The sequence below is a fragment of the Drosophila arizonae genome, chromosome X (assembly GCF_054131065.1).
Source record: "Drosophila arizonae isolate 15081-1271.41 chromosome X, UAZ_ARI_1.0, whole genome shotgun sequence".
Classification (NCBI taxonomy): domain Eukaryota; kingdom Metazoa; phylum Arthropoda; class Insecta; order Diptera; family Drosophilidae; genus Drosophila; species Drosophila arizonae.
Window position 1 is genome coordinate 23,495,999 of NC_142927.1, and position 12,750 is coordinate 23,508,748.

At 41.3% G+C, this 12,750-nt stretch overlaps 1 protein-coding gene across 1 annotated transcript; it reads left to right on the plus strand.

The window, feature by feature from the left end:
* Window positions 1–9,232: 9,232 nt before the first annotated feature.
* Window positions 9,233–10,718, plus strand: LOC108619501 (retinol dehydrogenase 12). The gene has a single exon (XM_089475003.1). The coding sequence runs from the start codon at window positions 9,233–9,235 to the stop codon at window positions 10,424–10,426; it is 1,194 nt and encodes a 397-aa protein (XP_089331129.1). The 3' UTR covers window positions 10,427–10,718.
* Window positions 10,719–12,750: the final 2,032 nt, after the last annotated feature.

A 12,750-nucleotide genomic window follows, 5' to 3' on the forward strand; every position in this document is an offset into this window, starting at 1 on the left:
TACTTACACTTTTATGCTGGTAGCTGATAGCTAATCAGCTAATATATATACATATATACATACGTATGTATGTACATATTATTTTTTAAATTCTCAATATTTCTTAAATGGAATATACATGTCAGGTAAGCTCAAACCCTATTATCAGCTGTTTAGGTGGGATATATGTGATTTCAATGTGTTATATCAGATATCTAAATATACATATATATGCATATATAGTTTTTTTTTATACCCAGAAATTGGCACGAATCAATGTTCTATATCAATTGCCAAAAGAATTAAAAAACAAACGAAACGAATGAAAATGCCAAGAAATGAGTCGAAGCATTTTGAATAGATGTTGAGAGATATGGACTTTGGTCCGGGGTACGAGAAATCTGTACTATGTAGAAGCAAATGGAACGATCTAAAGTGCTGTCATTTCTAGTTGTAGTTGTTGTTGTTGGTGCTGGTGTTGTTGCTATTCAATTAGTCATATAAAAACAAAAACTTAATCGAATGGCAAGTGCAAGTGCAAGGGAAGATATCTATGTACATATAAGTAAATATAACGATATGAAATATTTCTCACTCCCTCTCACTCTAGCTTCTAGCTAACTCTTTCGAGCTGCTTATCAGCGGTTTCCTATCGATTCGGCTTTACCGGTTCAAGGCAGTTTTTTTGGACAGGGCATATTTCAAGTTCACATGACAATCAACTCATCAACGGGCAGATAGCTACGCAGTTGAGGATACACTAGATAGATATCTATATGGACTTGCACACATACATATATGCATATGTGCCATGTTATGCATTCATAAATGTCAGCACTTGATTTACGTTCGGGTTTTCACTAACATCAATTGAATGATTGATGACAAGCGTAGGGCGTTGCGAGAAATAACGCCGAAGCAACAATCACACAATATTTGTGACTTTTTGTGAATCAGGAGCGTTCCGATAATATCTAGATGGTTCGTCTTGTTAATAAACTGCGCACAACTCAAGTTCAGCGGTTCAGCGTGAACCGGTTCAGTTTGCAGCTAAAAATTCTAGATCAGGATGGTTCAATTAGTTGAACGAAGACTTTAGAATATCTATGTATATCTATATCTATATCTATATCTATATCTATATCTATATCTATATCTATATCTATATCTATATCTATATCTATATCTATATCTATATCTATATCTATATCTATATCTATATCTATATCTATATCTATATCTATATCTATATCTATATCTATATCTATATCTATATCTATATCTATATCTATATCTATATCTATATCTATATCTATATCTATATCTATATCTATATCTATATCTATATCTATATCTATATCTATATCTATATCTATATCTATATCTATATCTATATCTATATCTATATCTATATCTATATCTATATCTATATCTATCTTTAGAATAAAAACTTATTTCCAGCAAAAAAAATAAACACTTCATCATAATAAAAATATATTAAATACTCATATATAATGTATACCTCTGAATAGTACGTAGTTACAAAGAAAGCATTCGAATTACTTTGTAGATCTTAAAACATTATATATTGGAGTTTTTTCAGCCTAATAAAAACTTAAAGTTATTATTATTATTCGAGAGCGTTGACGTTTAACTAATAAGCTACATCTATCGATCAATCCAAGTTATAGGCAATATATTGTGGAATTACCGATTGGTTCCATCAACTTGTTTTTTTATACTCCATCAAACACTGCCAAATCGAATGCGTCTAATGTAATCTGCAATCCATTCGATACGAATGACACATTTTATCATAAACCACGTTTGTGTATGTGTGTGTGTGTTTGTGTACAATTTTATTCTGCGCCGATCTGTTTATGGTGCTCATTGTGCAATGCGCCAATTAAATTCTGTTTGCCTCAGCTGCTTACACTCAGATCCCAGATTCCGCTGCCTTCTACCTGCCTTCTGCCTCCCACCTCCCACGTCCCGCCTACCGCCACCAGCTTCCTCATCACGCCTTTTGATTTTAACTGAATAACATAAATACACACATACATACATACATACGTGCCCAGTTCGTAATGCCAATGCTTATGTCCCCCTTCCATTTGTATACCCTGCAAATTATATAAACAGGAAATAGTGGGCGCACTCATTTACATGTCCTTTTTTTATAATTGAGCAAAAGATAAATGAATACAATTTGAAGTTTATTATCCTTTTTTTAATTTAGAAATAAATTAATCCACAAAATTAATTTCAAGGGTAAATCATGTGAATAATCATGTTTGACCTTCATAGTCGATTGAACTTTGACTAAATTCCGTTTTTAGACTATTCGCATTTCCTTAGTTGTCACAAGCTCATGAGCTGAACTAGTTCCAGTCCAAATAATGCAAAGGATTATGATATCTTCGAGTCGGCTATGCCACAGTAGCGACAGCTCTGCTGCTTCTTCTTATATCTTGTTCTTTGCACTTGCCTTCGCGGACTCTCCTCTCTTCTCCTGTCGCTAGCCATCTCGCTCTCGCTCTCGCGCACTTTGCGACATGCACAATAACAAATTGGGTCGGCCTTGACACGGGTTAAGAGTTGTTGTTGTTGTTGTTGTTGTTATGGCTGTTGTTGTTGTGACATTTCAGTTGCTTCGATTCTGCTCGCTAATTTACGACGCGGCCGAGGCCACTTTTCTGTTCTCGTCATTTCGATACCCTGCACTTACTGCAAAGCTATTCGAAAATGGGGTATATTCGTGTTAATATGTGTGTGTGTATATGCCAAAAGATAAATATGCATACATGTATAGTAATCTGAGTATATCCATATATGTATGTATATGTTTACATATGAATTTACATACACTATGAAAAAAGTTACGTTTATTTATTTTATATAGAGTCTAAAACCAATATAAGGATATATGTATGCCTGTAAAATTGAAATTATTATGATAACAATATGACTCTAGTTACAGGGTGTGTCATAGTTGGGCAGCCTCAACTCGCACATTCTTTGCTTGCCAGCACACTTAATACCCTGTAGCCAGAAATATAGAAATATTTAAACATGAAACATGTTTTGCTCGCACAATTATATATTTACAAACTAATTGTCGATTAAAATGCTCGAAAGAATTTGAATAATTATTGGCTTGTTAGGTCTTAACGCCTAAAGACTTTGACCCGAATGCAGCTGTGACCTCCATTTAATGGGTGTTTCTCATAAATATATATGCATATATGTACATGCATATGTATGTATGTATATCTCTGCATATTATATTAGCAACAAATAAAGACAAATTATAGGGTATTCGGAATTTATGTGACATGCTTTACTTCAGCTAGAATTATCCACTTAACGACTTCGATATTTTACGCTCTTAACACAATTTATCAGGCTTATACGATTATATAGTAAGTGTGCGCATATATTCTTTTTGAGGAGTAGCTGCCACTCATACGACAGCGACAGCGCCAAGGCAACAACAAGCAGCAACAGGTTTTCTTTTGCCACACGCAAAAACACTCAGCGTTCACTCTCTCTCTCTCTCTCTCTCCTTATATGCCCCTCCCTCTCGCCCCTTTGCTTGTGTTCTCCCCTACGCTCCAGCAACTGGGCATACGACACACTCACCAATCAATGTTAACTGCTTGAATGTGTTGCGCGTGTTTCGTTCAATTCGTCAATTATCATTTTGCTCAACCGTTTCATGTTTAGAGTCCATGCGATTTGTCCAGCAGAAGCAGAAGAAATTATTAGCATTTGCGCATCAATTGAGTGGACATGCACATGCATGCAAAAATACACACATACACGCGCGCATAAATCTGCGCAGCGCTGTGACGTCACAAGCTAAAAAGCACTGACACTTGAGACGGCCGCCGCATTGACCCCAACCCCAAGCATTTCAGTTGAGTTGTTGTTCCAATGTCGTTGAGTTCAGAAGCTCTCGCACGCGCGCTCTCACGTCGCTCCTCCTTGCTCTCCCACACTCCGCCTGTCCCACACTCTTACTGTTGCTTGCTCTCTGAACTGCATTCGCTTATGCTTTGCATGTATCTACCGACATACATAAACGCATACATTTGTATGTGTATGTGTATGTCTATTTATATGTATAATAATTGGCGGCGTCTTACACTCAATGCTTTTAACTCAACTTTTTGCGCGCCTTCCATTTGATGGATGTGCTAATATGTGTGTGTGTGCATGTTTGCTTGTACATTTCTGCATATGTATGTATGTATGTATGTACGTGTGTATGCTTGCTTGTGTGTGTTCATTTCAACGATTATCTAATTGCACGTTGTAATTTAACGAATAATAAGAAAAGTAAACAAAATGTTGATCAAAATTTCACTTGGAGCACGCCAATTCCCATGTACAGTTGCCTCCGTTAATTGCTTTTGTTTTTGGCCTCTTACGTTTTGGCATCTTCATCTGGTTGTTTACAGATCGGCTAAAGATCAAGGCAAAGCGCCAGCGTCTAAAACTGCCTGTTTGCCAAAAGCAGAAGAGCAAAACAAACACGAGGCTGTGCATGTGTGTGTGTGTGTGTGTGTGTGTGTGTGTTTATCTGTTATGCATATATGTATGTATTTATGTGTACATATGTATGTATGTATGTGTATGTTTATGTTTTCTATTTGATTCTTATGTATTTGACATTGGTGCCCTGCTGCTTCGCTTTGACGTCACGAATGCCACTGCGACAGGGCTCGGCACGTGTGCGTGTGTGTGTGCGCAAAAAGGATGTATCGAGTTAATGTTAGCCTGTCGAGTCGATGTTCAGCTAACGGTAAACAGTCGCCCACTTTCCCATACACTCAGCTGCCACTCGGCATAAGCAAATTAGCAAGCAATAACGAACTAAGTCACTAAGCGCACTTAAGTGCATCGCAAATAGCACAACGTACCGAGAAGGATGTGCAGGATCACGGCGCGCATTAGGCACGGCTCTGAAAGCATGTGCAGCAGCGCACAGTGGCACCCAGTTGGCGAATAAACAGTGAAAACTGCAAATCCCTAAACAAACAAATATTACTTCCGATATACATACATATACATACATATACATACATACATATATGTAGTTCTTATGTTGAAGATATCTTAAAGTTATTTCTGCTAATTCAGCTTGTTTATTGTTTGGCTCTTCGATCCAACTTATCGATATATTTATGTACATATGTACATATATTTGTGTCTAGCGGAAAATACCCAAAACTCGCGTTTGACACAGAAAACAATTGGGCTTTAGGGTGAGGATGAAAAAAAGGCAACTTAGGCACTATTTAGCTCTAGAGGGGTTGCTGCCTTGATTTACCTATTGATTTAACAACGCCTTGTTATCCTGACCTAGTCAAAATTTTGCCCCATGCGCAACTCTCTCTCTCTCTCTCCCTGCCGCTTTTCTCTCTTTGTACTCCCTCTGTCTGTCTGCTCTTTCTCACTCTCTCTCTTTGTCTCTCTCTCTCTCTTTCTCTATGTCCTTTGTAGGAGCTGTGGTTTGCGTGCCAAAACTCACGTCAGCCGCAGCGGCGTCAGCTTCAACAGACACTGTGGCTGTCCCCCTGTCTGTGCCGGTAAAGATGACAAGTTATCTTCTTCGGTTACTCCCTGGCTCCCTCTGCTCGGCCCGCTCCTTTTTCGACTGGAGGCATGTCCAGCTTTTGTGTTCAAGGATATTCAACTGTGTTACTTTTATTGATTTTGTCTTTCAACGGATATTCCCATTGAGGAGCGTTTAATTTTGGGTCACGGTCCGAACCCCTTCGCATTTATTAACTGCAAATTTTATGCTAATGAGCTGGGTTTCATTGAAAATAAGCCGGTGCCAAGGACTTCCTCAAAACCACTTTTAATAAATATGTATATTTATAGTATTAATATTAATACGGAATACTACGAATTGAGAGCCCAAGGTCAGCGCTTATATTTGTTTTCCAACTAACCATTTGTGAGCTGGTTTGTCCACAGTGGAAATCCTCGAATCCATTAGCCCGCCGCTGCTCTCTCTGTCCATTTGTCTGTACGACTTTTCCTCTTAATCGGATTATCTCTTGTTAGCAATTCATGGAAAGTACCACTCGTCATCATAAGCTCCTTGCCAACTGTGTATGTACTTTTCGATGCAAACCCGCCCTCTTGACATCTAGGAACTCTGTTGGCCTTGGGAGCTTTACGATAGCCTGTCCAGCTAATGTCCACTCCGTCCAGCCTGTACTTACATAGTTCCCGCACATCATTAAAGTCACGAAAGTGATTATAGATTATACAACTGCCTATGCATAGTTAATGTGGCACGCAATTCGTGTGGAACCCTTGCCAGCTGTTGTGCTTCTCGCCCGGACAGGGCAATGGGTCTTGATGCTTGGCCCAACAGCAGAAACCGTTTCGAAAGCCCGTGCAGTCCACATTGAGCAAGTACCGCTGGCAGGAGCGATAGCTGGTAATGAAAATTGAATTTTAGCTTTATTTCCGATTAGAGAGTTTGACATTATTTGATTGAGATTGAAGAAAGCTCAGACTCGAAGCCAAGTGAAATGAATTGATTTAATGTACTCTGAGTTAACAACCATTCGAAAAGGTCTACAGACGACAGCCACGCCCAGTATGAACAGCACAGTTGACACACCCATTGGTACTTCGAGGAATCTGACTGCGACTTGTGCAAGGCCTGTTCAGTGGACTGGGCGTATGGCTAGTCTTATGACTCATCTGTCACTTTATCCAGGGGCATTGGCAAGGACACGGCGCTGGAGCTGGCTCGGTGTGGCGCCAGCTCAGACTGGACTCCACACTGGACCTGGCGTTGCTGGAGTCTGTTGTCTATGGTCGCCTGCAGCCAATCTTAGCTGCTCTTCACTAGTTGCGGTCAACTGCTACAATTTGGACTTGGTCCGGTTCGACCTGTGGATCCCATCTGGTTTCTGGATGCTCTCCCACTCTTTCTTCAAGTCAACGCAGGCCAGATGCAACTCTACCTGGTCCTGAAAACAACATTGATCGAGACTACGTGCGACTTATACGGCGATTCCTTCCAGCGTCCGCTGGTACCGTGGGCTAGGAATGTCGAGACTGCCGACTGGCTTTGGCAAGAGAGCAAACGCCTTGTGGGTATATCCAGTTCGGCATACTCTGTACAAACTGTCTCGTTGAGTGAGAGCAGATAAAAATTAATGAAAATTTACAGAAGTTAAATGAGGAAATTCAGAATGATAAAGTTCCAATTAGAAAATAGATTTAGTGGATTCTCTACTTATATTACGATATAGAAATCAATATCTTCCTTCTTCTTCTACGATGTAAACAAATCAATATCTTTCTTCTTCGTCCTCAACTTTGCTCAAGCTTAGAGCATTTTGAAGTCGGCTTACCTTAATGACTATGTTTGAAGTCGAATTTAGGTAGTTCCAAGCCCTGCGCGGCGACTGGAAAGCCAGCGAGAGCATAACAGCTCAAGAGAGACGACAGCGACGTCGACGTCGGCAGCGACAGCGACAGTGACAGCAGCAATCAAAACAAACACGGCGAAGAAGCCGCAGAACACGAAGACACAAATAAAGCGGAATGCAAGTAAAGTTATTCAACGGCAGCGCTGTCGCGACGCTGGCAGCGAAGCGAGAAAAAAAAAGCAACGTTGCTTCAAGTGAAAGTCGAAAGCATAATTCCAAGAGAGGCAGCGCGAAAAGAAATTAATGCCAGCAGCAACAACAACAATAACCGCAACAACAATAACAACAACGACAACTGTAATGGGCTGGACTTTGAAAACAACGACGACGATGACGGCGACGGCAACGGCGACGGCAACGTGAGCGTCGACTGCGACGCATGCACATGCATAAAGTTATGTTAATAACAGACGCCAAGTAAAGCCGACTGCGACGCCGCTTAAAATTATATTCAGGTTATTTTGACGTGTTAGCGATCAAGTCGCTGGAGCCATGGCAATCGGGAGCCGCTGTTTCTTTCAGTTGGCTAACACCGCGCGAGACGCTTGGACGCAACGGTAACAAGAGCAGCGCAGCAAGACAATCCCGGACAAACAGATCCCAAGCTGATCGAATAAAGTGTGTGAGCGTATGTTATAGAGAGAGAAAGAGAGTGAAAGAGAGAGAGAGAGAGAGAGAGTGATATAGAGAGAGAGAGAGACCGAGCGTATAGCCGGCATCAATCCGTCAAGTGCTTAAGTCAACTCTCGCCGCTGTTGTTGTTCGACCAAATGTGTGAAATTAGCGCGTGAGGAAGTGCGGCGACAGAAGAAGAGAACGAGAAAGAAAAGGGTCAGCAAGAGGTATGGTGGCACGGTATGGTGTGGCCTGGTATGTGGGCACGTCGAGTGTACGAAACAGCAATTTCGAAAGTCTTGTTTTCGAATGCGACATAGAGAAACATGCATGTCTCCATGTTATCGAAAGGCAAGCTTCGATAACTACGGCGAACGTTCAATTTAAATATGTATAGAAAATAGTTGGATTCAATTTGAATTCCCTGTGGATTAATGTGGCAAAACATGTGTTATGAGAAAATATTTTCTCTATAGGCTAAAACAGAGCACTTTGAGAAAAATCGATCGATGATCGATAACTGGGCAAAGTTTTGAGCAAATAATTGTCAGCTAATATTTATTGTTATTATAAGTCTATGCACTAACAATGGAAGCTGCATATGTACATACATATATGTATGTTTGTGTATATATGTATATTGCATTACTATATTGATAAATTACTCTACTTTATAGTTTGGAGCTTTTCGATATATTAAAATTATATGTAACACATTTAATTTTTTTCAATAAAACCAATTTATTTCATAAGACACGCCAAGTACTTGTTAAGTCTTATTATCAAGTACTTATCATATCGATAACAATATCGAATTTTGTTTATCGATTCAAGTTATTATATTCATACTTCTACATGCGCTAGCGGTCTATAAACAAACTAGTTCAATAATATGTGCATCGATAAATTGATCGATACCCCAACATATCGATAATTGATTACCAGATGATATTGATAAATCAAGCATAGCGTTAACTGTACTCTGCAAAGCTAATTAGAATGACAGACAAATGTCGATTAATATATCCATTATCGATAATATGCGTGACAATTCCTTTCCCTTCTTCTCGCCCCCAGGCACATCGCACAATCCTTCCATTCCATTGCTAGGCACAACGAAGGGTCTCGCACATCACACACACACGCATACAAACTAAAGTCGTGTCCCAGCTATGTCGGAGGCTGCCACGCCCACGACAACGACGCCTGCTTACGACGACCCAACCGCCGAGGCGGCCGAGAAGGCACTCTGCTTCCGTGGCATCTGGGCCTGGTTGGTGCTCCTGTTGCTGATCTTCCTGTGCATCGCGTTCGTCATGTGGCTGCTGCGCAAGTGCATCCAAGGTCCGGTCTATCGCAAGGCGAACCGCATCGACGGCAAGGTGGTCATCGTGACCGGCTGCAACACGGGCATTGGCAAGGAGACGGTGCTGGAGCTGGCTCGGCGCGGCGCCAAGATCTACATGGCCTGCCGCGATCCGGCACGCTGCGAGGCCGCTCGCATTGAGATCATCGATCGCACCCAGAACCAGCAGCTGTTCAATCGCAGCCTCGACCTGGGCTCGCTGGACTCCGTGCGCAACTTTGTGGCGCGCTTCAAGACGGAGGAGACGCGCCTCGACCTGCTGATCAACAATGCCGGAGTCATGGCCTGCCCGCGCACCCTGACCGCGGATGGCTACGAGATGCAGTTGGGCGTCAATCATCTGGGCCACTTTCTGCTCACCAATCTGCTGCTGGATCGGCTCAAGCAGGCGGCGCCCAGTCGCATTGTGGTGGTCAGCTCGGCGGCTTATCTGTTCGGCCGCATCAATCGCGAGGATCTGATGAGCGAGCGCAAGTACAGCAAGTTCTTTGGCGCCTACAGCCAGTCGAAGCTGGCCAACATCCTGTTCACGCGGAAGCTCTCGATGCTGCTGAACGGCACCGGCGTCACGGTGAACTGTTGCCATCCGGGCGTGGTGCGAACGGAGCTGAATCGTCACTTCGCCGGGCCCAACTGGACGAAGAGTGCCCTGAAGGTGCTCTCGCTGTATTTCTTCAAGACGCCGCGTGCTGGGGCCCAGACTTCGCTGCGTCTGGCGCTGGATCCGGCGCTGGAGGGCTCGTCGGGCAACTACTACTCCGACTGCATGCGCTTCCCACTCGTGCCCTGGGCTCGGGACATGGACACCGCCGACTGGCTGTGGCGCGAGAGCGAAAAACTCGTCGGCCTGCCGCCCATCCAGAGCGACTCCAGCAATCAAAATGGCCAGAACGGCAGTGGAGCGCGTCCAGCTGCTGCTACGGCCGCTTCAGCTGCAGCTCCGTCTACAGCTCCGGGTGACTCGGTGGAGACTGTTGTGGTGGATCGGCCTTCCAGTTAGAAGAATGGAGTGCTTCAACTGTCATCAACGGCTCAGTGCATCCAGTTAACATCTTTCTTTGTTTTTGTTTTTTTTTTTTTCTTTCTCTCTCTCCCTTTTTCTCGAAGAACCTAGTCAATTGGAGATTAAAATTATTATTGACTAGGTCTATATATGGCTATTATAACACTTACATATATTTAATGTACCCATACATATACATACATACATGCATACATACATGTGTCCAGTAATTGAACTCTTTTTGTGTGTCAAAATAAACGTAAAATTAAGAACAACAAAAGAAGACAAAGTGGGCGAAAACAGAAGCAAATTCATTGAAATCGCCGCCGTTTCAGCAGCTGCTGCTACGGCCGCGGCGATTTTTTCTTCTTCTTCTTCTTCGTTGTCTGTCGCTCGCGTTCGTTCACAAGCCGTTAACAGAAACAAAAGCAAAAAGCAAAAAAGCAAAAGCAAAAACAAACACAAAAACAAAACAAAAATCGCAAGCAACAGCATCGAGAGTGCAATTAAACCCATGCAATGCCCGGGGGGTCGTTTTGGTCCGCCAGTTTTATTTTGGGATTATCGTATCGTACACATGTGTGGGCTCATAAGCTGCTGGGCTTAAGCTGTGGCTGCTGCTTTGGGTCTCTGGTCAGCAATTAGACACGCCTAATGGAGACTTTGTGCAGTTTATGGCTGTTATCAGAGCGGCACAAATAGCGCTAATGCGCTGTGATTTCGACTGGTCAAAGGGCCTGGAATACTTTTACATTTTCACAAATGAACTTACTAACTAAAATGCTTAACTTGTTACATATTGCAAATTTTGTTTTGTTTCAAGCTGTGCATTGTTCTTGCTAAGCGAGCTACATAAGGGTTAAGCCAGAACAAAACAAAAACTGAACGAACTGCGAACAATTACACAAAAAAATTGCATGGAAAATTCCATTCGATGTGTGTGCGTGTGTGTGTGTGTGTGTGTGTTCGTGTATGCCTTTGGGCTGCGAGCGCCCCTTCGATTACACACACACGCACAACCAACTCAGAACCCTTATTGTAAATGTATCCAGCATTGAATTAATTTTGTATCTATGAGGTTTTGGCATAAGGAAAGTCCTATTGACAAAGATGAATATACATATGTATATGTATGTAAATATATGTACATATATGTATTTATGTACATAGATGCATACATACATATGTACATATGAGTGGACATTTCTTAAATTTACATACACATACATACATACATTTCTTTCATATGTATATGTGCATGTGCATGTACATATTTATGTATGTATGTATGTATTTATGTACATACGTATGCACTTCTACGATCTGGGCACGCATTGCCCAAAAAATAAAAAAACCAACAAGCAAACCAAAGCTCAACAACAACAACAAAAACTCTGCGTAGCCAAAATGCATATGCAAATCATAACGAAAGTTTCTTAAGCAGCCATCTGGCAACGCCCTACTAATTATGCCAAGCCCAGCAAACAAGCCATATAAATAACGGCGCATACTTATACGCACATACGCTAAAAAAAAAAAATCATATAGCAAAAACTTTCCATACATACATATGTAAGTTTGGACGAGAAAATTCGATTTTTTTTGTTCTTCCACCAGACGACATGTTGCAATTTGATACGGAATATGCCATTTTCGCACGTACCACTCCACCGAGGGCCAACCACATACATACATATGTACATATGTACGCAGGTACACATGTACGTAGAAATTTTCATGCGAGTTTCATTAATTTAATGTTTTTAAGGGAGACTTAATATGTATGCTAATTATGTACATACATACATACACATGTATACATACGTACATATGTATGTGTGTACGCTTAAGAAAAGGCAAACAGATCGAGTAACGGGAACAGCTGCTCTAGTTTTTAGTCATCTTCGCCTTTACGTACACATGTATGTATGTATGTACATATGTAAATACGTATGTCTGTATATACGTGTATTTCGTAATGCAACCAACACACAAACTAATGATGAGTGTATAGACACTCAAGCCAGCAAAGAAATAGTTTATGGCAAAATAAATATTGCATTTTATGATGCAATTGCCAATCGAAAGATAACAACAAAGTCGATTAGAAATGAAACAAAACGGGAAGAAAGATTAAAAACGCTGACGCCCTACCGCAACCAATTCGAATGAATATACGCTTGTATGTATGTACATACATACATATGTATGTACATATGTCTATAAGGCATGTCCAGATAGATATACATACATACATGTACATATGTATGTGTCTTTGTATGCATTGTGTTTATAGCGCCTATTTGCATATTGAAACTGCA

Coding starts and splice junctions, on each gene's coding strand:
- LOC108619501 (XM_089475003.1), top strand. CDS start 9,233: ATGTCGGAGGCTGCCACGCCCACGACAACGACGCCTGCTTACGACGAC.